Source organism: Saimiri boliviensis, chromosome 7 (assembly GCF_048565385.1).
Source record: "Saimiri boliviensis isolate mSaiBol1 chromosome 7, mSaiBol1.pri, whole genome shotgun sequence".
NCBI classification, from domain to species: domain Eukaryota; kingdom Metazoa; phylum Chordata; class Mammalia; order Primates; family Cebidae; genus Saimiri; species Saimiri boliviensis.
The window spans coordinates 60,094,863-60,119,628 of NC_133455.1; the positions used below are offsets into that span (position 1 = coordinate 60,094,863).

General features: G+C 39.0%; 1 protein-coding gene across 1 annotated transcript in view; it reads right to left on the reverse strand.

Moving 5' to 3' along the window:
- The window catches only part of TPH2 (tryptophan hydroxylase 2), a 98,294-nt gene extending 79,993 nt beyond the window's left edge, over positions 1 to 18,301 (reverse strand). The window contains exons 1-5 of the mRNA XM_003927809.2: positions 18,057 to 18,301; positions 15,459 to 15,608; positions 12,619 to 12,802; positions 12,410 to 12,510; positions 7,398 to 7,465 (exon numbers count right to left, since the gene is read on the reverse strand). Of these exons, the coding sequence (XP_003927858.1) occupies positions 7,398 to 7,465; positions 12,410 to 12,510; positions 12,619 to 12,802; positions 15,459 to 15,608; positions 18,057 to 18,161 (608 nt within the window). The 5' untranslated portion in view covers positions 18,162 to 18,301. The remainder of the gene's footprint in view (positions 1 to 7,397; positions 7,466 to 12,409; positions 12,511 to 12,618; positions 12,803 to 15,458; positions 15,609 to 18,056) is intronic.
- Positions 18,302 to 24,766: the final 6,465 nt, after the last annotated feature.

The window sequence follows — 24,766 nt, forward strand, 5'->3', positions numbered from 1 at the left end:
TGAGGCCATCCTGGACAGCATGGGGAAACCCCATCTCTACAAAAGATACAAAAATTAGCCAGGCATGGTGATGCACACCTGTGGTCCCAGCGATTCAGGGGGCTGAGGCAGGAGGATCACCTGAGCCTGGGAGGTCGAGGTTGCAGTGAGCTAAAATCACATCACTGCACTCTAGCTCAGGCAACAGAGTGAGACCTTGTTTCAAAAAAAGGAAGGAAGGGAGGGAGGGAGGAAGAAAGGAAATGGAACAAGTTAAATTAATGTGGTACCCAGCCTCCAAGATGGTCCCCAATGAATTCTCCCTCCTGGTATTCATGCCCATGTGTAATCCCTTCCCACACTGTGTCACACTTGGTCTGTGAAACCAATGGGTACAGCAAGAGTGATGGTATGTCACTTCCAATGCTAGATTATAAAGGCATTATAGATTCTGCCTTGCTCTCCCTCTTGGATCACTTCTCCCAAGTAATCCAAGAGGGAGAGCAGATACAATCTGGGAGACGCCAGATACAATATCTTGAAGATACACAGGCTAGCTGGTTGAGAGGCCATGTTGCTGAGGCTTCCTGCAAACAGCTCTGTGAGGAACCATATTGCAAGCAGGTCCCCCAGCCCCAGTCAAGCCTTTGGATGACTGCTTCTCTGGCCAACAGTTTGTTTTATGAGAGACCCTAATCTAGAACCCTCTAGCCAGGCTGTTCCCTAATTCTTGACATTCAGAAACTATGTGAGAAAATAAGTGTTTATTGTTTTAAGGTGCTGAATTTGGGGATTATTTTTTATGTAGTAATATCTAGTACAGTGTAAAAATCAGACAGAAGTCAGGATTTTTTAAAAGCCTTGGCCAAGAGGAATGGAGAAGACTGGCAACCAAAGGGTAAGAAAATGATTTGGAGCATGAGGGCTGACAAAAAGAAGAGATCATTTGAAGTGAGAAAAATAACAATATTAACAAATATTTATATAGCACATGTAGTGTTATAAGTGTTGCTACTATATTAGCTGATGCAACTCACATGACAATCCTATAAAGTAGTACTAGAGTTATCTCCATTTTACAGATAAGGAAACTGAGGTACAAAAGACTTTAACAATTTACCCAGGTCGCTCAGTTAGTCAATGACAAAGATGGGATTCACCCCGGGCAGCGCAGCTCCAACTAGCTGACACTTAACAACGTCACACCCTGCCTCTAAGATCTAAAGAAAAGCAGGAAAAGCAGCCAAGGACTCTATGTTTTCAGGGCTCTGAGTAAACCTCATGCCTTTGGTCTAGATTCTCTGATGCTTGTTTTAGTAAGAATAACAAAGTACATTGTATAGCAATGCCGCACTTACTTCATTTAATCCTAAAAACAAAACAAAACTAAACAAATAAACCTCCCAGGAGAGGCAGAAGAGATATTTTTATCTCCATTTCACAGAGGAGAAAAACTGAGGCTGAGCAATGTTGAGGGATGACTTGGATCCCTGAATTTGAAATCAAATGAGTTCTGTTGGCGAATTAAGGAATTTTCCAACTCTAATTTAGGTTACAGTTGGAAATTCTGACATGTTGAAACTCTCGTTTACCTTACCTATTGACATTTGTAGTTACCTATTTACATTTCCGATTCCATGGATAAAAATAAATAAATCAAAGAGGAGGCAGCCCCATGAGAAGAGCATGAGGTTCATGTGCTACCTTAATTTCAACCCGGAGTAAGTACATTCATAATAAAACACAATCACAATAATATTCAAAATCAATTTAAGCAAACAAGAGTGGCATAATTAAAGTCAGAGCTCGGGGCCTCTTTCCAAGAGAATAAGATGGATTGAAATAAGTACCACCATCCCCACCAAAAATATAATTAAATTAAATATGCATGCATATTGTTGAGGAATAATTATAACAGCCCCCAAAAGAAAAATGTGTTTATTTCTAGTCAATTGAAAAAAATGTATTACTGATTGTTCCCCCAACAATATAGTAATCATGAAATTCACAGAAATGCAGCAAAGTTAATGCCGAGATTAAAATATGAAGGCACCAAAGACAAAAAGCCGGATAGTTTCAGACAAACCTCACAGCTACAACATCGCAGTCATAATTTCCTCTTCCTCCACATGCCATCTGCCCCCCACGCACTTCCATTTCCTCTGAACTGCAAGTCTATATGCACATCACATTATCTAATCATGGGGTACTCTTTTCCTGTTTATACTAGAATTTATTTTATTTGGACAGGGGAGGAGAGGCGTGATCTGCATGTTGGACATTCTCTCACAGATGATTTTAGAAACAACGTGCTCTCTCGATCCAGGGCGTTCAATCTCAGATCTTCTATGAAGAATGATATTTGCACTAATGAATATTTCCTGTGCTATTATTGGTGAGGCAATTAGGCTTTCCCACACTCATGTCTGCAGGCGGCTGTGGGCCTCTGGGTAATCAATTATGTTTCTCGGCAGCACTGTCAATCAGAAGCTTGCCTGAGTGGCATCTATTGACAGTTCACAGCATGCCGGCACTTTCCCGCTCCCTCTCCTCTTTCGGGTTCATGGTAATACAGATTTTGAGCCTGCTGTTTTTTCATCATAGAGTGGAATTTTTTCATTTTTCTCTGCTTGTGTTTATTCTTCCCCCCTGCTTTATCCTTTCAAGACGATCACAGAAAATATAGTATTCAACATGAATCCCCCAGAGAGCTTCTTGGCTGTGGTTTCAATATATGTTGTCCTGTATTTCATTTCTTTTCCTTCTCCTTTCCTTTAGACACCTCAAACTACATTCTGCCATCCCCTATTACAACCCCAAAATATCCATACTCCATCTCTCTCTGCATTTCTGACCATATGTTTGACTTCTTCTCATTGTCCAGAAAGTCTTAACTATCAACAGGGAATTGAATTGTTCTCCCCCTGTCACAATGGTCCCTAATTTTATCACCAAACTATATTTGTGAGGACCACATATGCCAGATTTTTCAAAACTACCCCAGTCTCAAATGATCTATTCCTTGGACAAAGTGGTTCTAAACGTCAGTTTGGAAAATCGGGTTGCTGCCCACTTAAGTGAGGTTATTTTAAGCAATTATGGTATCCACATCATTCTTCTTTATGTACTCAAAAAACCATCAGCACTACAAAAATATTTATTTCAATTAGAAACTGCATCTCTGTTTCCTGTAAACTGAAGGGAAACCTTACTTGCTACATGGCAGCCTGGAGACAATGGCCGAGGCTCGTTTGGAATTTGTTAGTGTCTGCACCCCATCCCCACCAGGACCGTAGCAGGCACCTGAGCTTAAAAGTGACACAGAGGACTGGCTCTTTCGTATCCATCCTCAAACTCATACTCAGAGAAACCTTAGCAATGACAGCACGAGGGGCATTAAGGAATGATCCTCGGCTCTACTTCCCACAGGTCCTGGGTTTGTGCTTTTCTGATTTGACTGCCTTTGATAGGCACCTTCCCTTGGTCCATCCACTCACAAGAAGTACTGGCAATCTGTTATTAGTATTTTGGCAGCTTCCTATGTGTAAGAAAAAGTGGGGGTGGGGAGAGGATGAGGAGGAATATGACTGCTTTTTATGAAATCTCTTTATAAAGAGGAATGTGGGTCAACACAAAACGCTTCTGTATATGCAACAGCCTTTCAATGGGAAACTAAACAGTTTCTTCCAAGAATGTTTTGAGCTATGTTATCTGGTTAAATGGCAGCATAAACCATGTATTAACATCACTAAGGAGGAAAACAGTAGGTCAACTCGAAATGAAAGACAGCCTGTGGAAAAGGTCGGGGGAGATGTATTAAACCTGATAATATAAATAATATTTATAATCCTCGGTCATGTGTTCTTTTTTTTTTTTTTTTTGAAGAACACATTGGCTCCGTGTTAGGTGCAGCACATGTATTCTCTTTTTCAGTCCTTACTATAAGCCTGGGAAATGGATCCTATTGTTGGACACACTGTCCAGACGCAGAGGCCATGGCACAATTACGTTGCACACCCAGCTCGGACGCAGAGGAATGCACACAAACCCAGACCGTCTGAGTCCAGTACGGCAGTTTTTTAGCATGCTGTGATCCTGCCTTGTCAGTCTGGGCTCAGCGCCATCCAGGGGAGAGGGCTATCATGCCCTGGATTCTGAACTCTGTTAGGTAAATACCCTTTGCTTTGACTCGGCATCCCCAAGTAAGATTATAGTCTGGCCTCCTCTGCTATCATGATTATGGGGATGATTTTGTGAGTCCTATGAGGGCTGTTTGTCACTATAAGATGATGAATTTGCCATTTTCTGCCTATACTGGCATCCTGAACTTTCAGTTACTAAGAGCCAAGCCCCTTGAACCTTAGCACTCCCCAGCCCTCCAAACTGGGACCAGATCCTGGAATGCACCAGCTCCATCCAGCCCTCTTTTGTATAAATGTCCACCAGTTTCTCCAATTTCTACTTTTTTTCTCAACAGATATCACAGCTTCATTTTACTCTTTAGCTATGCAAAGGTGGCAAACACAAACTCTTGTTAACACTTTGAGAACTTCACTCTCCATCATTTTGACTATATGCTCATTTTCTGTCCTCTCCATATAAATACGTTTCCTTTAAAACCAAATGACTCTGCCGGGCGCGGTGGCTCAAGCCTGTAATCCCAGCACTTTGGGAGGCCGAGGCAGGCGGATCACAAGGTCAAGAGATAGAGACCATCCTGGTCAACATGGTGAAACCCCCTCTCTACTAAAAATACAAAAAATTAGCTGGGCATGGTGGCACATGCCTGTAATCCCAGCTACTCAGGAGGCTGAGGCAGGAGAACTGCCTGAACCCAGGGGGCAGAGGTTGCAGTGAGCGGAGATCACGCCATTGCACTCCAGCCTGGGTAACAAGAGCAAAACTCCGTCTCACAAAAAAAAAAAAAAAAAAAAAAATGACTCCTTATTATCAATGCTCCTTGAAACTCGATGACTCATATATTCTGCTTGTGTCACCACATCAGCTTGCCTTTGTCCAGCTTTTGAATTCTATAGAGGAGAAATAAGTAACACTTGAGCTACTCCTTTAGTCATTATGCTAACAAAATCCTATGTCAAAATCATATGTCATTTTATATACACACACCTGCACACACACATACACACACACACACACACACACACACACACAAAACATATAGCATTTACATATAAAATACATTTTCTGGCCAAGCACAGTGGCTCACACCTATAATCCCAATGGTTTGGGAGGCCAAGGCAGGAGGAGGATCACTTGAGCCCAGGAGTTTGAGACCAGTCTGGGCAACACAGCAAGACCCTGTCAAATATACAAAAAGTAAATTCAAAAAATTAGCTGGGCAGGCTGGGTAGGTGGCTCACACCTGTAATCCCAGCACTTTGGAAGGCTGAGGCAGGTGGATCATGAGGTCAAGAGATCAAGATCATCTTGGCCAACATGATGAAACCCTGTCTCTACTAAAAATACAAAAATTAGCTGGGCGTGGGGGCACGCATCTGTAGTCCCAGCTACTGGGGAGGTTGAGGCAGGAGGATCTCTTGAACCTAGGAGGCGGAGGTTGCAGTGAGCCAAGATCACACCAATGCACTCCAGCCTGGCGACAGAGTGAGACTCTGTCTTAAAAAAAAAAAAAAAAAAAAATCAGCCAGCTGTGGTGGTGTGTGCCTACAGTCCCAGCTACTCGAGAGACTGAGGCAGGAGAATCCCTTGAACCCAGGAGGTAGAGGTTGCAGTTAGCCGAGATTGCACCACTGCACTCCAGCCTGGGCGACAGAATGAGACCACATCTCAAAAAAAAAAAAAAAAATTGCTGGAAACGGTGGCACACGCCTGTAGTCCCCGCTACTCAAGAGGCAGCCTGAGTGACAAAGCTATCTACTTTATCTAAAAGAAAAGGCTCTCCTAGGCACTGAGCTTCTACCATGTTCTGGCAGGTCATGCCACAAAGAACTGTCCTGCCCACACCCCTTCTAAGGATCCACCTATACAGTCATGACCTGATTCCATAGAAGGAGCCTGTGAACCAGGGGAAGCCAATTGTAAGGCTCACAACCATTATCAGGGCCTGGGTGAAAAACGTGAGCTCAGCCCATTTGAGTCCTCTCTTGGCAATTTAATCAGGAAACACTGGGAGAAGGGGCTAGTGAGTGGTAATGCCAAGGGTAAGAAGGGGGCCTGAGGTTGGGCTTGGGCTAGAACAAGTGCATGCTGACACTGCAAAGTGTCGGAAGTCACAGTAGAGCGGGAAAAGAAGCTGCTTAGATCAAAGGAGATGAAAACAGACAGGTGTGAAAGGGCATGTGCCATGTAGTCCCGGTTTTTAAAAACATGGTTTTCCTAAATGTAGTGGAGAAGGAATGAAGGATGCCTGGGACTTGAGAGGATGAAGGGAAGAGTACCTAAGCATCAAAGGAAGCTAGGGATGCCCATTGGGAAGTGGAATGAAGAATCTTCTCATTTGTCTTAAGCACCTGTGTGTCAAATTCTTTGTTATAAGCAAAGCCCACGCTGAGACTCTCTATTACATACATAATGTCCTAACTTTCACCAATGGTAAATTTGCCTCTCAGGACAGTCAAGTTTCACACCTACTCTTAATTGGGGTAGGACGAATCTTTCCCTTACTAGGGGTATGGATTTACATTTTGTTGTGTGACAAGTTTCCTGTAGCTGATCACATACCAGCCAGAGGAAAGAGAGCATTGTGATGATCTATGAGTTATACTAGCGTGAGTAAAACCAAGGCCTAACCACCACTGCATTATTCTAAACGTGGCCTGCGGTCAACACACAACATCATTGCCAATCACAAGCCCATCCTGTCACTGCCACTTAGCATCATGCACAGTCCTCACTCCCAAAAGTGAAATCCTCCTTTTCCATCCCAACCCTGATCTGAGAATGGGTGTGAAACTTCTTCACATCCCCTGCAGTTTACAGGAAGTTTTCCTCTCCACGTAAAGCAAGCATGTGTCTTTTCTATTACAGCTCCTTAAATGAGCCCTTTCACCATTCTTGCTGAATCTCTACTTTCACTGGAGAAGCAGGAGATTGAAGGGGGTTACTGAAAAGTCAAGGCTAAAGTAAAATTAAAATTAAAACCCAGTTTCTGAGACCTGCAGAGTGCACAGAAATGGTTCTTTGCCTTGGTGGAATTGGGAACACAATGGTGTAAAGGTGGCACTTGGTGTGTGGCCCGTGGGTCTCATTATTTTACAATTATACCCAGATGTCAAACCTCAGTGTTGGCATTTAAAGCCTAGAGAGTTGATGAGTGTTTAAAATGGTCCACGCCTGCCTTCTGCAAAAGTTAACGTGGAGAGATGACAGGTTTGTTTAACACAGCATGTGTTTTTCCTAACTAGCCAGTGACAAGAAAGAGTTACACAGGTACTTACTATTTATAACCCATGGCCACATCCACAAAATACTTTCTTCTCTGGCGATAGACATCGTCCTTAAATCCCTTAAACACAAAAGAGATTAAGTTACTTAACAAAGTGCTGAAAATTAGCTGCAGAAGGCCTAAAAGAAAATCACTGTCGTGTTTATTGAGTGTTCAATTCATATGTAAATCTTATCCTAGGATGACCATCTTGATGACACAGACAGAAACATATTGTGCTTATAGCAAAACCTCATTAAATTGGGACTGTACTAATTTAGGGTGTGTGGCAATTCAGGCTGAAGTTTATCTTTCCACTAAGTAAGCAGAATGACTTAGTTGAGCATGTTGATATTGTGAACAATATCTTTAGGTTTTCAAATATCATTTGCATGTAATTGATCTTAATCACAAATTAATCCTATCCTATTCATTAAAACAGATCCCTTTAACATGATTATTCAGTAAGTTGACCTAATTGTAATTGTGTTGTATGAATAACTAATAAATGTAACATTTATTATAAATTCTATCATTTTGAATAATCAACACATTCCCAAATTGGTACAAATTAAAGAGATTTTGCTGTATTTTATGACTAGAGCCACACAATGCAAAATTGATTTTAGGGAATTCATGCACAGGATAGCAGCCTAGCACCACTCCGCTCTGAATTCTTATAATTCTAGCTAGTCTTAGCCAACTTCAAGATTTTTATCCATCATCAACCACTTGGGAAATTAAACATTATGTCTGTCACTTTTCAGTCAAGTGAAATCCTTCTGAGAGGACTTCTTGGTTTACTCAAAAATCTCTCCTCTTGTCAACAGACTAGACATTTTCCTTTCCTTTAAACACTTTGAGACAATCAGTTCTTCCCAAGGTTGTTTCTTTCAGCTGTTGGAAGCCTAGTAGGAATTGCTCCAATTTAACTCCTACCTCTACAGCTCTGCAAGCCAGAAGGATAACCAGGACACAATGTCTTACTAAGAATGGAGGCCAGGCAAGGAGACAAGCCACTGGGATCATGCCATTGGAGAGTGCAAGAACAGGGTGAGGCCCACAAAGGCCTAGACTACCTCTGCTGTACCTAAGACAGTTCTGCAAGATGGGCTGCTCAAGAGGAACCTCAAACTCATTAGCAAATCGCCCCACTCTCTTGTCCCGCTGAAGAGAACTGGCCTCGTGACTAGAAATCTTCACAGGGCTGTCTGCAGGACAGAAATGAGGAACTTCCATTGCCAACAACATTTCTTTCAGGAATAAGAAGAGAGTTACTAAGGAGAGGAGAGAGAAAATGCCCGGAGACCACCTTAACTCCATGGAGAAATGAAGTATCTTCCGTCCAGGAAACTAGCAATTTTTTTTACCGTGAATTGGGGGTTTTTTAACTGGGGTTCACAGGCAGCTTGTGAAGTCCTAAAATGTCTATATAAAAAAAATGTATAAAATAGTTACCACTGTTCTTGAAGTCTGGGCATTTGGTAAATAACAATAATAATAATAATAATAAATATTTACCATGTTCACAAATAGATCTGTGCTCTTTAAAAAGGTCGCTTGCTGTAGATGGTAGATGCAGTCATGCTAGAAAGTACTTGTTTCAACACTCACTAGGAAAACCAGGCTACTTGAGATGGTAAACCCAAAGAATTCCAAGCACCTTTATCATTCAAAAAGAAAACAGGCCATGACAAAAGGAAAAGCGTCCTGTGGAAAGCACAGCATCTGTTCCCCGGTTCCTGCCAGACTGGACACCATGGTAACGGCATCATAATCTGCTGGGCCTCCTGAAGAATCTCAACTGCCTCTCTTCGGCAAACACCTGCACCTTTTCCAAGGACGCAAGAGAGTGATTTACTCATCACGCCTCATTAGCTTAGTGTGGCAGTGATTACGCAAATGTTGTGGGCGATCCAGAACTTCCTGGATTGAACCATGGACTGGCAAAGTAAAATGGGGACGCTAGCTGCACTGGTAGTGACGGAGGAACAGCATTTCTTGGTCATCCATTCTGAACTGAAGCCAGGGACAGGATTATGGATAAAATACAGGACACCCAGTTAAATTTGAATTTCAGATAAACAATAAATAATTTTTTAATATAAATGTGTCCCAAGTATTGCAATGGGACATACTTATACCACAAAATTACTCCTTATTTCTCTGAAACTCAAATTTAACTGGGCATGCTAGATATTTATTTGCTAAATTTGGCAACCCTACCGCCCAGAGAGTACTCACCCTCCCTCTCTCAATTTAAATCAAAGGCAATTGAAGACCCAGCCTGAACCCTAAAGTGTTCAGCTAAATTTACATGGACACTCAAGTAGCTATCCCAAATAGGTCAACCCTGGTAGAACACTAGAATCACCTGGGAGTTTTAAAAAATACATCAAACCTGGCCATATTCCCAACATCAGTATTTTTTTATTCTCCTCATGTGATTTGAATGGAAAGCTAGGCCCTGGCATCAGTATTTTTTAATTATTCACACATGATTTGAATGGAAAGCTGGAGCTGAGAATCACTGAGCTAGAACATTAAGACATCAGTTCTCAAGCTTTAGACCTCATCAAAATCCCCTGCAGACACTTTTAAATGCGAATTCCTAGGCCATCCCTGAAAGTTCTGACCCAGTAGACTTCAGATGAGCATCAAGGTACTGTATTTTTACCAAACACCTTATGTGTGAATGTTGAACCCCACTTCGAAAGACCTTCCAAGTCTACAGGTTGGCTCCTCAAAGTGTGGTCCCCAGACCCTCTGGTACAAGTCTTATCTGGGAGATCACCAGAAATACAGAATCCCAAGCCTGACAGAATTATTATCTGCATTTAAAAAAGATCTTGAAGGTGATTTGTTTCCCTCTTAAAGTTTGAGAGGCACTGACCTAGATATCTAGCCCTTTCTAGGGAGCCTCAGCAACATTACTTTTATATTCCCAGCCCCTTCTGAAGTACCCTAGCACAAGGGTCCCTGTGTTTGTCTCAGGACTGGGATTATTCCCAGGCATAAAAAGTACTTAGACAACTTTTCCATCCTCATCAAATAACTTACAAAAACACCAATTTGCCCATATGAAATTCTGCATAATGAACATTTGGTGTGCTTATGAAAGAAATACATGTGGTTTAAAAAATGACAAGAGAGGGGATTGCTAAGTGCTTGCAATTATTTCAAGTGGCTGCACAGAAAATAAGAGAAGGCATCACAAGGTGGATATAATTAGGAGTAATGGAATAAAATTAAGCACAGGAAAATTTATGCTGGGTATTGGAATAAATTTTTTCTCAGCAAGGTCAGTGGTCCCTGTGGTTGTTCCATTAAAATGGCTGAACTCCCTTCTCCAGGTTGAGTAACTTTCAAACTAGACTAAGGGGAGCATTTGGAAATAGGAGGTTACCAAAACACCCTTTACTGTCCGGGTACTGATCTGGATGATTTAATACAGCATTTCCTTTTCTGGAATTAAGCATTTACTCCTGCCAAATGCTTTCCAGTTGTTTTATTAGCTAGGCTTTTCAAACACTCCTTTGAGGTCAATAACAATTTTATTTCCACTTTTTACAAAAAGGAGTTGAGGTCCAGAGGTAAAGGGACTTGGCCAAGGTCATTCTGCAAGTTAGCAGCTGGTATCTGTGCAGTCTGGGTACAGCTCCTAAATCAGGCTTCTGTGCTAATTCTTATGCCTTCTGGATGTTGGGAGAGGGGAAAGATGACAATGGGTGATCATTAAAGCCATTTTTCAATGTTTTTCTAATGTTCAGAGCCTTAAATGTGAGTAACTGGAAAATATTCTGAAATTTTAGACTATGCTAGCAAATATAACTCACTGTTTTCTTTGATAGAATTCAGCCTTTTCAAAATAATGCAATTGAGTTAGGTCTGTTTGACCATTTGTTTGTGTGGTATACTTGAATTGGTCTGAGTTGGTATATTATGTCAAATGACTGGTTTAATTGAAAATTTCCCTAGTATTAAAGTTATCATCATTTCCTTTAAAACATGGGTTCTCAAACTTAAGTGTGGACTTGTTAAAACAAATTCCCAGGTGATACTGACACTGCTGATGTTGGGGTCACACTTAGAGTGCCACTGCACAGAGTATAGCCACATTGTCAAACCCCAAAATTTCCTCACAAGGAATCTTGTTTAAACACAAGGAATATCTGTAAACTATTACCTGCAGACCACAGAGGCTTCCTGTAAGCATTAGTGATCTGCTTGAGTTTTACTCTTTTATCTGCCCATTTTTAGCCACGGAGCACCAGGGGAGGGAAAAAATGCCTGTAATGAATGGGTGCATAGCTTACTTCCCCAGACTATTAACTGTACTTCACTCTGGCCATAAAGAAGTTTCAGGTCTCTTGTGTTAAATAAAAACTGATGTGAGGGGGGAAGGGGAGAATAATGGGAAATGCTTACCCAAGTATCATATTTCTTTAAATATGGTCATTTTTATTGGAGTAGAGGAAAGAATGATGGTAGATAGATTCAGGGTAGGTGTGGGAAGAGATATGTCTTCCATCATAGCCTTTATTCTAAAACTCTCTGCCTTTCCATTGAGACTGAAGTCAACTACATTACTCTACTCCTAACTACCTCCAGTCAAGGAAAATAGCAAGAAGAATTTTATTCTCTTACTGAGCCCCATAATACCTAGTCCCCCCTAGTTTCCCAGAGGCATGATCAATTTCAGTTCATCGTTTTTCCAAGGATCACCATCTGCAAGTATATTTCAGGCTGTCTAATTCCACAAAAATATACTCCAAGGTTTAGAGCCTCCCCCTCTATCCAATCCTTTTAAAAATGAATGCTATGTGAAAATGCCATCCTTCTGACCTGCTTCTAGTCAACACGTGTCCACAGAAGCTTTATCGTTTGGAAGTCGGCTCTCAGTTATGGGGAATAAATAATAAATTGTTCTACAATAAAGCATTGCAGCACAGAACATGGCACACTACCCAGCACATGGGTGGAGCTGAGAGAGCACGTGAGGAATAGATTTTACTGGCCACTTACTGGGTGGTCGGCATCAAGCTCAGAACCATACATGAGGACTCTGTGAGAGCATTTGTCTAACTCAGAGATCTTCCGAGGGAACCAGGGCACATCCTGTAGCTCTGTTGAAAACAGTGCAGGTTCAAAAATATTAGCTCACAGATTGTATTTTCCCCTGTGCAATATTTGTCAGATTGCAAAATTACCCAACAAGCTAAGATCACCCTTGCCTTCTTCCTCTGTCCAAATGTTCTCTGGAGGATTCAGCGTCACAATAGTGGTTTGAAATTTCAGCAACTGAATGAGCTCATTGAATTCTGTTTTCCCACACTCACAGTCCACAAAGATTTCAACCTCAGAACTTCTACGCCGAGATTTCCTGGATTCAATATGAACCATGTTGACACGTTTTTCCTGTGGAAACATGAACAACTCAAAATCACCTTCAGGGGACAATAAAAGGAATGCCATCAGCTTTTCTTGTTCATGTCTTAAGCAAGGTGCCAAGTACCCACGAAAGAGGAAAAGACAATCTCTTTGTTCTTTGACTGTAACTTGGAAATGTTTCCAACCATTACCTCTATTAATTAAAAAGAAAAAAAACTATATATTTATACTTCTATAATAGGTTGTCCTGCCTCATGAAAAACAGAAGGGGCATTTAAAATATATAATGGCCCTATATTTAAGTTGAACATCATCATTTCCCAGACAGTGGTACACATCCCACAGGGGGCATGTGATTATCTGGGGAAAAATTATTTATTATATTGTCATGTAATATCCAGATTTATATGTTTCTAAAAAACATAACTAAAACTCAAACCCCTAATATAAAGTTTTCTTATAAAATAAACAAAGTTTTAAAATAACCTTTTAGAAATAACCTTTTATAATCTTTTTATAGGTAAATAGTACAAATGGCAAGCAGCTACTGGGGAGGTGGTATGAAAATGACCGAGGCTTGGGAAACACTAGCCAAACTAGTGTTTCTTTTTCTACCCATATGGAGCAAGGTAAGTAGTAAAGAGAGAATCTCTGAAGACAAAAGGAAAACAGCCTGCTCAGGCCATTGTGAGGAGGGTAAAAAATAATAATAGTAATAATAATAATAACCCCTAAATTGGACCACTTAATAATTGTTCTCTTTTGGCAATCTTCAAACTGGCTTCAACCAAGGAAGTGTTTCTGCAACTATCACTCTATGATGGATCTCAGAGATAAAGGCAGTGATTTAATATTTAAAAAACAGATTAGAATTTCTCCAGTGATGTATTTTTTATTTCCTCTTACTTAATTGAAGACTCTGTTCTCTCCATCCCAACCCACCTCCAAACAAGCAGACATCTTCTCACTCCAGATGATACACTCTGATCATCAGCACAATTCCTGACACAATCCTAGATGATCTCAGAATTTTCAGCATAAGAACAGGATAGGTAGTTTCCAGTGCCAGAACTGTATCAAATCAAACAGCGCCCTCTCCTATATAAAGAAACTAGTCTTGTGACGAGGAAACTAAATGTTCTATTTCTATTTAACCTTTACAATAATGTCATATTTTTTCAATTGGCTGATAATAATAGTAAGATTAATATTAAGTTTAAGGCTCAAGAGATTTCAAATACGTTGTGTCACTTTGGGCTTTTAATGACCTTTGGTTGAAGCAGAGTAGATATTTTTAGGGGAACTGAGATCCAGGTGGGTTAAATGGTTTAGCTAAGGCCCTATGACTAGCTGATGGCAGAGTGAAAACTCAGGGCTGCTAACTCCTTCTCCAGGGATTTATCCACTGCACCCAGCTGTCTAATTAAATTGGCCTGCCTTTGGCACTGTATGGACACAGCTTTGAATGACATAATTATCTGTAAAATATTTCCCCAGATTTCCATTACCACTGTTTATGGTGCCTGATCCTTTCTTCAAGGTCAAAGAAAACAAGAAATTATTTGCCAAATCAGGCTGCTCATTCCCCTGCTATGATCATCATAGAGGCATCATAAGAATGCCTCATAGTTATAAACTTTACAAAGCACTTTCACTCATACTATTTCATCCCAACAATCTTGTTAGGTAGGAGCTATTATTGCCATTTTACAAATAAAGAAATTGAATCTAGGAAGCAGCTAGTGTTTAGCCAAGCCAGAACACAGATCTGAATCCCCTGACTGCAATTCCAGCTATCTTTCCACTGCACTAGCAGCCCAAGGCATCACACAGAGCTAGGCTCCTTATCTTACAGCTCTCATCAACAGCCACTGCTCCCAAACAAGATGCGTTTGTAAGGGAGGGTGTTTGCTGAAGGAGAGAGAAACCATTCAGTGTATGCTGGCAAGAACACAACCGCTTTTCTCAGCTTTTCCAGCCTCACCCCTAACCGGGATCTTTCTTGAGGTTCAAACTATAGATTTGGGCCTGGGAAGATGTTACAGCATTTCTATAAGATAAGGGGAAAGCTAGCCCTACTATGTGTATATATATATACACACACACACACACACACATACACGTATATATATATATATATATATATGTATATATATACACACGTATATATACACACACATATATATATGGAGAGTGACTCATATTTACAAAAAGATACATTAAGACATATAAACAATGAGGCTTAGGGGAATACCAAGTGCCTATACTCATGTATATCACTTTTTTGTAATAAGCATGCTCTTAGGACATGTGTAAATTTAAATTTGAGCAAATCAAATCAAGCTGCAGGGTCTTGCTACTTAAGATACCCTGTTTGGCTCCTCTTGTGTTTTCATTTTCAGGTGTGAAGCTGACATTTTTGAAGTACTGACCTCCTAACCTGGCAAGAGTCTTCAGAGTTCCTAACAAGCTAACTCTGCAATAATAAGCCACAGCTTATGCAATTCTGCTTATTTCATTGTTTGACAGACAAACCTCCCTTAAAGCCTCATCAAGTTTGGTTCCTTTGAATCTTTCACCACATTAAACAGAAATTGATTCAGTAATGTTTCATAGCAGATAATAGGTTTGTAGCCAGGCACACAGTCACTTTTAAAATCATGTAACGATATTTTACATTCACCTGAAAGAGCCTCAATGCTTTCACCAATCCACCAACTTCATTTTTCAAGGAGAATACAACAGCTGTCTTGCCACTTTCAGTAGCAGTTTCACTTTTGCTGCTTCCCTTGTTGCCTTTGTCGTCATTTTTGCCAGAGTTAGCTTTATTTAGCTTCAGGAAGGTAGAAGCATAATAAAACAAAATATTAGTTAGGGTTCCAGAATCTTCCATAATTAATTTTTTTCAACACATTTCATTCATAAGCTGGAAGCTCCACTGATTATACAAACTTAAGGTGAAGTTGCTGTGTCACTCATAAATTTCAATCATAAATATTGGTCTAATTTACTCTGGGACACTATTTTCCAGTGGTCTAAGACATCATCTAGTGGTTGAAATTAAAAAGGGATCAAATTTGCTTCACTTTCATAGCAATGAAAACCTGACTGTCATAAAACATGAAGTATCATATATGAATAATTCCTGCCTTTCTAGGATTATTTTACAGCATAAAAATTGATCTCTTAGCCTAGTTGAATCATATGGAAACTATATTAATTACTAACCATAATAAAACTAAGATCAGACATATTTTTGACAATAATTTTAGTTTCAATTAAATTTTAAAAACAAAATACTTATTTCATTCTTACATATGTCAGCACATGCCCAGAAACTAATGGGTAACATTACTTTCTTCAATTAGATCTACATTGTCAATGTGAATACACCTGCAAACGTTTAGCACAGATGAGTGTATAACTCTAAGGCCAAAGGTGTCAGAAAATATTTGAAAAGTGACTATTAAAATTCAGCCACAAATAAAAGGAAAAAAGAAGAAAGGAAGAAACCTGGCCAGCTAATCATTAGGAGCAAACAGTAAAATCTGAGAAACTGAAAAAGGTTAACACTTCTTCAGCTGCTTAAGATTTTATATTGCCTGATGAAGTAATGTCTATTAGTCCTGCCAGCTAAAGAAAACAATGACAGATTTCAATAACTCAAATTCCCGGAAATGCAGAATAAAAAGCTGGAAACTTTATTTAGGAATAGAATGGGAGGAAACAAAATGAAAACAAAAAGCTGGAAACTTTCATTTGACAGTCAGTGCAAAATTATGATGGTCTGTTTTATATTCTTTATATGTAAATACAGCATTGGGCAGACATAGAAGTAACTCCTGGCAAATGGGGATTTAATACAATCATACCAACCTACTACATCCTCTGAAACTGACAAATGGAGGTTTGATTTGGGACCCAGTGAATAGTTATTTGTCATTGTCTTCTTCTGATTTCTCTATTGACTTTATTCTCACACATTAGTATTGCCTTACTCACTAGATTTATATATAACAGGCATGAAGATTATATTATTTATGACTTGAGGGAGGGAAAAGGTTTATTCAGACATTGACATTTGACAGTATGTTTAGTCATTAAAAGCTCAGATGTCTCAGTATTCTTAATATCTGCCTCTTCCTCACCACATAACACACAGATCTCATGTATATAAGTAGCATTTTTATATGAAAGGGTCATACATTAACCATAACTCAGCTTTCTTTTCCTCCTAGCAGTTAATTATAACTTCAAAATTCTTCTTTGTAATATCTCTTCCAAATAATCATGGTATTTAAATGTTAGAAAATCTATTTATGTTTTGGCCTCATTTTTGCAAATTGATTAAAATAATTCTACAAAAGTTGCCATGTTTACTTTTCAACATTTTTATCAGTAATGATATGTCAATACAATGCAACCCTCTCGAACATATTTGGAACTACAATATTAAAACAGATTATTCTATGATACAGACTGAATTGGATTTGGTTGATAAACTCTGATAGTGGAGTAATAAAATACCATTTAATATTTTTAATGACAAGGACCTCGATACATTTTTATTTCATGGATTTTATTAAAGCCCACAACTATTACCTCAAAGCAGGATCTAAAGTCCTGCAAATACTGCTTTTTTATTCTGTAAATATTTTAAACATAAAACTCCCTTAAATATATAGCAACGGGTGTATTGCCTTCATTATTCCGTCAATTAAACTGGAAAAATATTGTGTAATGTGGAACACAGAAAAACTTTTGAAAGGAATCCAATCTTTCTTTTATTTTAATAACCTGCACCCATAGCTGAGAACAGAAAATAATAGTTCTGTGTTTAAAGACCAGGCTTTGTAAACTGAAGGGGGTGTAGGAGACACAATGGTCTTCTGAAAACTGTGGAAATTTATTTGATTTGTTCTCTTTACTGCTCCTCCTCATAATAAATGGCTTTTCTAAATTCTACACACTGTTTTATTTGGTTGTAGATTTAAGACATTGGATCGTACAATCTCTCATTCTTAATGCTCAGGAACTTCTTAACTCTCTATAAACTTTGCGGAAAGGAAGTTCAGCACGCAGTAATTGGCACACTGGCTTTACTTTACGGAGAGAAGAGGAAGACTGAAGGCAGACAGGAGGAAAGCAGGGTAGACAGATTATAAAGGAGAAAGTTGAGGTGTTCGTGCTTACGCTATAAGAGGAATTCATATAGTGAGGAGAAGATGGTCACTACTTTAGAAAATACTTCTTCAGAGAGTGCCAGGTACGTAGTACTCACTGTTAAGCTGCCAAGTAGCTGATGCTCTTCGGGCACTGCTGAATCCAGGGACAACCCTCTCCTTGCCCAGTATTTACTGGAAAACATCATCATTGCTGGCTGCATGGATCCCAGTGTAATATTCTTTCTCTGCAGCAGGGGGGACTAGAGGGGCAGTAGCAGCGCTGGCGGAGATAGAGAGGAAGGGGCGTGCGATCAGCTGCCTGCTTAGGGTGCTGTCCAGAGCCCTGGTGCTGAAGAGCAATACGATTCCTCCCATCCCCGGGCTTCTTTATATGAATGAATGGAGACTGATGGAAGGCTGATTAGAAAGAAACTCATTTCTGGTTGCCGATGGCCACAGTCAGATTACAGACCTGAAGCCTGGGGTTATCTGTGCTCATAGTGCGATTTGTCTCATAGGTCGAGTAGCCGTTTGGGCGGGGGTGGTGGAGAACAATACATAAGGGGATATTATTTGTACAAGAAACTATCTATCCTCTGACGTTAGTTCTCATCTCTCAAGCCCGGTACTGGCAAGTTGACCTCAGTCTTCAAGCAACTGTGAATTCAAAGATTTTGTGCTTTCTTTACAAACTTAGAAAAATAATTTTAAAAACATCAGCACTGCTGAACCCTTAAACCATTTGGCAGACTTTTTCATTTTTAATTTTTATGGATAACTAATAGTTGTACACATTTATAAGGTACATGTGATATTTTGATACAAGTTTACAATGTGTAATGATCAAATAAGGCAATCAAGATATCCATTGCCTCAAGCATTTATCATTTATTTGTGTTAGGAACATTCCAATTCCATTCTTCCAGTTACTTTGAAATATAAAAAGAAATAAACTACTGTGCTCCCGAACACTAGATCTTATCTTCCTATCAGCCTGTATTTTTTTTTACTCATTAACTAATTCCATTTTATGTTAATAAGCTTTTTGTGACCTGAGATATTATAATTCTGTTCATGCAAATGTGTGAGTGTGCATATGTGTAATGGCTTTGATAAAAGGACTTCTTCTTAATCCTATGATGCCTCTATGTAGAGTTATATGGAGGAAAATGTATTGCAAAGAAAATGTAAGGCTTTGATTTAGCCACATGTGGATACGTATAGCTCAGACACTAACCCTGGAATCTTCCTCATTAAATGAGAAATAAAAGGAAACTAGGTGTCCATATAGCAGTCATTCATTTTAATACTCTTGTGGCTACTGAATTTTTTCTATCCACTGGATATCATGAAAATTTAACCACTGACATGACCCTTTCATATGTAAAATGCTACTTAAATACATGAAATCTGTGTGTTATGTGGTGAGGAGGAAGCAGAGGTTAAAAGTACTAAGACATTTGAGCTTTTAATGCCTACACATACTGTCAAATGTCATTGTGAACTAGATCAAATCAGGCAACGAGACATGCATAGATTATTCAATATTCTTACTATTCAAACCTTAGAAAGTTATAAAATTAAATTCACCAGACCACAGGAAAATGTTACCACTCTCCTGAAGAATGAAAATTCTTGATCAGATATGCTGTTTGAAAATCTAAACAAAATCTGGTACAGGCACTGCTTGTCTGTAAAGAAAAAATTTTTTTCAAAACAAGTAGGTATGAACTAATATTGACTGAAGCTAAATTGTTTCTTTTTTTTTTTTTTTTGAGACGGAGTTTCGCTCTTGTTACCCAGGCTGGAGTGCAATGGCGCGATCTCGGCTCACCGCAACCTCCACCTCCTGGGCTCAGGCAATTCTCCTGCCTCAGCCTCCTAAGTAGCTGGGATTACAGGCACGCGCCACCACGCCCAGCTAGTTTTTTGTATTTTTAGTAGAGACGGGGTTTCACCATGTTGACCAGGATGGTCTCGATCTCTCGACCTCGCGATCCACCCGCCTCGGCCTCCCAAAGTGCTGGGATTACAGGCTTGAGCCACCACGCCCGACCTGTTTCTTAAGTCTTAAAGGGACATAATTATTAATTGATCTAATTCCAGAAATATGATTTGACTTACATTTTCTGTAAAGGTGAGCTCTAATCAGCTAATGGGAGAAGGAAGTTTAAATAAGAGGAATGAAGTAATGATAATAATAGCTAATGTTATTGAGATGCAATGAAAGAACAGAGATGTGATGGGATAAAATCCACTGGACAGTGTTCCTGCTTGGATGTGGAAGCAAGGAGAAAAAAATATAGTAAAAGTAATTTATTTAAAATATTTATTTAGAATATTAAAGATTTAACTCGTTTACTCACACCAGAAATCCTGTTAAAACAGCATAAAAAATTCCTTTTCAAGGAACACAAGAATCGCTTAAATTGGAAAACAACAGCAATAAAAAATTAGAAACTTGAAAGAAGAAAATAATGAGCAAAGGCTTTGTAGTCATGGGAAAGCTGAAACTTAAGCTATCAGTGAAGAAGACAGAGAAGCAACACAATTTACATGACAAAATACCTTAAAGGCTCAAATACCTATGGAATTGAAGGTAGATAGATGAGACTAAAAAAGAGCGGTTCAAAGTCTGAGAAGCAGTTAGACAAATCAAAACTTATAACAAAGTTACAATAATCAAGACAGTGTGGTACTAAGGACAAATATATAGGTAAGTGAAATAGAATTGAATGACCAGAAATAAACCCTTGTAGAGGGAATTAATTTTCAATAAATGTGTCAAGACAATTCAATGGGGAAAGAACAATCTTTTGAACAAAACTGTCCCAGTACAACTTTGGATATCCACATGCAAAACAATGAAGTTGGACTCCTGCTTCACATTGGACACCAAAGTTAACTCAAAATGAATCATAAACACAAATGTAAGAACCAAAACTAAAACTCTTAGAAAAAAGTATAGGAATAAAAGTTTTTTACTTTGGATTAGGCCATTGTTTATTAGATATCACATCAAAAGCATAAGTACCTAAAGAAAAAAATAAGATTTAATCAAAATTAAAAACTTCTGTGCTTCAGAGAACACCCACAGAAAAGTGAAAAGGTAACCCACAATATGGGAGGAAATATTTGTAAATCATATATCACATAGGAGACAGTATTCAGAATAAAAAAAAAATCTTACAACTCAGCAATGACAAAAACAAATAGACCAATTTTAAATTGGGAAACAAAGTTTATTTGAGATAGCTTGCTCTGTTACCCAGACCAGAGTACAGTGGCACAATCATAGTTCTTGGCAGCGTCAACCTCCTAGGCTCAAGTGATCCTCCTGCCTCAGCCTCCCAAGCATCTGGGACTACAAGCACAGACCTCCACACCCAGCTAATTTTTTGTAGCTGTTGTAAAGACAGCATCTTGCTATCATGCCCAGGTTGGGCAAAAAAAAAAAAAAAAAAAAAAAAAAATTTAATAGACATTTCTCCAAAGAAGATATGGCCAATGCAAACAGGAAAAGGTGCTCTACATCGTTAGGCATTAGGGAAATGCAAATAGAAAAACACAATATGACTTCTAACCCATTAGGATGGCTAAAATAAAAAAGACAGACTATAATAAATGTTGGTGAAGAAGCAGAAAGTGTGCAATCCTGACACATTGCTGGTGGTTTTATACAGTCACTTTGGGAAACAGTTTGGTGGTTTCTCAAAATGCAAAACATAAAGTAACTGTATGACTCAACAGTTTTACTCCTAGGTATATGTAAAATGTGTAGTCACTTTGAAAAACCGTTTGGCTGGTACTCACAAAAGTAAAACTAGAGTTACTATATGACTCAGCAATTCCACTCTTAGGTATACACCCAAGAAAAATGAAAACATATATCCACAAAAATTGTACATGAATGTTCATAGCAGCATTATTTGTAATAGCCAAAAGTAGAAACAACTCAAATACTATCACCTAATGAAAGACCAATAAATGATATATCATAAAATATTATTTAGCAATATAAAGAAATAAGGTACTGATAAATGTCACAATATGGGTGAACCTTGAAAATACGATGCTGAGTGAAAGAAGCCAGTCACCAAAGACCATGTATTGTAAGATTTTGTTTATATGAAATGTCTAGAAGATGTAAAAAGAGATATTTTTTAAAATGAGAGACACTGTTACCTTATTTTTAAAAGGCAGTTAAAATTCTGTATTCCTCTTGACTATTCTAAATAGCCAAGCTACCTCCTCTTTTGCCTCCAGGTAGAAAAGTGAAGATTAGTCTCTGGAAAGGGTAAAACAAAGGGCCTCTGTACTTAAAAGCATCAGGCATAGTTGAGAATAGGGGTGCCATTCTGATTAAATGAATGTATTGGGATATTAAGACTCATGATACCATGACATTGAGCCTCTCAAACCTCAGAAGGCTGAGAACCAGGCATTTACTCTCTTGCCAAATAAAGACAAAAAAAATTCTTTGGAGAATCTGACAAAGCTAAGAGGTAAGACCTTAAAATACATTGAGAGCTAAGATAATACTGAAAGCTCTGAGCAAAATGGTACAATCAAATTACCTTGTAGGTAAGCTCACATTTGACAAACCCCAATTTAAACATTTGGTAGAGAGTGTGGGGTTAGGTTAGTGACAACTATATATAAAATCAGCACGTAAAAAACCTTGAAAAGAACTTTCCAAGAAAAATGAAAATTAGGGCTGAAGAGGAGCATGTCTCATTTGAGGATTACATTTACAAAGCCATAACATAAGCACTAAATATTGGCCTAACCAATATTGTATCAACTATATTAGAAAACGGACAGATAAGGAAGTGTGCATGTGAATAATAAGGGCTGTGGGGAGAGGGTAAACTGCTAAATTTTTGTCTTCCAAGATGAGAAATCAATGGTTAGTGCCTAGAACTGAAAATCAAAGTAGTAGCAACACACACATATTATAGCATTGAGACATAGGGAAATAAATATCACAAGCATGAGCTCACAGTTGAAAGTCTTTCCACTGGCGGGAGATGGGGAGGGTAGGAGGATATGGATGGTGGGGAGAAGGAGAGGGACAGTTTCTCATAACAACAAATCTTGTGGAAACCATGCACGTGTGTGACACTGATTACAAAGTTATAAACTTTAAAAATAAATTATGCCAGGCATAATGGTCAGCCTATAATCCAGCACTTTGGGAGGCCAAGGCAGGAGGATTGCTGAGGTCAGAAGTTTAAGACCAGCCTGAGAAACATAATGAGACCCCGTCTCTACAAAAAACAGAAAATTTTTAAAAAATTATAGTGTGGGAGTATGTGGCAGTATTCCCAGCTACTCAGGAGACTGAAGCAAAATACTCTCTTGAGCCAAGGAGTTCAAGGCTGCAGTGAGCTATGGTCATGCCACTGCACCCTAGCTTGAGTGACAGAGCAAAACCCCATCTCTAAAGTAAATAAATGAAAAAATACTGCATGGAAATAAGGCATTTAAAAAAAAAAAAAAAACCTGAGTTTAAATCTTAGCTCTATTTGCCTAGTTGTGCTTCAGAAGGACACATTACTTCACATTTCTCAATCTCCATTTCTGTAATAGAAGGGCAATAGTATCTAAAGCTTATAGAGAACTGTTATGCTGATTGTATTGGGTATGTATAAAGTGATTAACATGGTGGCTGGCAGATATTCAACAATCAAAGTGTTAATTACATTCCTATTCCTCCCTGATTCTGAAGCCAGAATAATATAAAATTGGGCATTGGTTTGCAATCTTTGACAGAAATTTAAGAGATGTGAATATCTAGGTTTTAATGAGGTGGTTGTCCTCATAAGTCATGATAAGTAAAAAGTCAATAGTCATAAGGTGAGCCAACAGAATTGTTTGATCAAGCAGCTAAAGGGGCTGGGAGTCAGGAAGTGGAAAACTGAGTGGGAAAATATAAAGGGAGATATTGTCAGATAAGGAGACCTCACATATAATATCTTACAGAAGGAAGAGGGCCATGTGATCATGAATGACCATGATGGCGAACAGCTGAGATGATATGAAATAGGGGTCCACCAAATTGGGGAAGTTTTATGTTAAGGACATCAATGAGTCCTCAACATAGGTATTTGTTGTCATTGAGGACCATAGTGAAATTGAGAGAAATACCATACACCAGTCCTTAAAACACCTGGAAAAACAGAACTGGTTTCTGAGAGGCTGTAGCCCATATAAACAAAGAAATGAAAAAAGCAGTATCAATAAACTGAGGCAATATAAATAAGCTGAAGCATCCATGGCCCACAATGGGAAGAGACCAAGCTATCCATGCCCACCAATTTCCGTTTTGTGGATAGAAGGCGAGGGGCCTAAAGACTCCTTATTTCTTCTCCTTCCCTTACTACTCACCCCCACAACCCTGGCCAAGTTAGAAGCCAACTGGAAATGCGATGTCATGAAGACAAAGCTAGGCTTCAGTGGTGAAAAGAAATGTGTTTGGGAGAAAGAATGAAAGGACATAAGTAAACTTAAAGTAAGGGAGAATTTGCCTGGTAACTCTCCAATGTGAATGGAGAAAGCAGGCGTAAAGTTATGAAAGGATAGATATTGGATGTGAGCATTCAGAGAGATTCAAAGCAACAGTGAGTGTTTCAAGATTGGAATTCAACAAAAAGTCTGATTCCTTTTCTTTGAATAACTTGTCTTTTAGGATTTAAGCCATCATTCCAGTCTATCAGGTATGTGTCACAAGCAAATTTGATGCATATGTTTACTATGCTTAAATTCATGTTAAACAAGGTAAGAGAAAGGGCTGAGCTTTGTATTTATAGGACACAACCAAGCT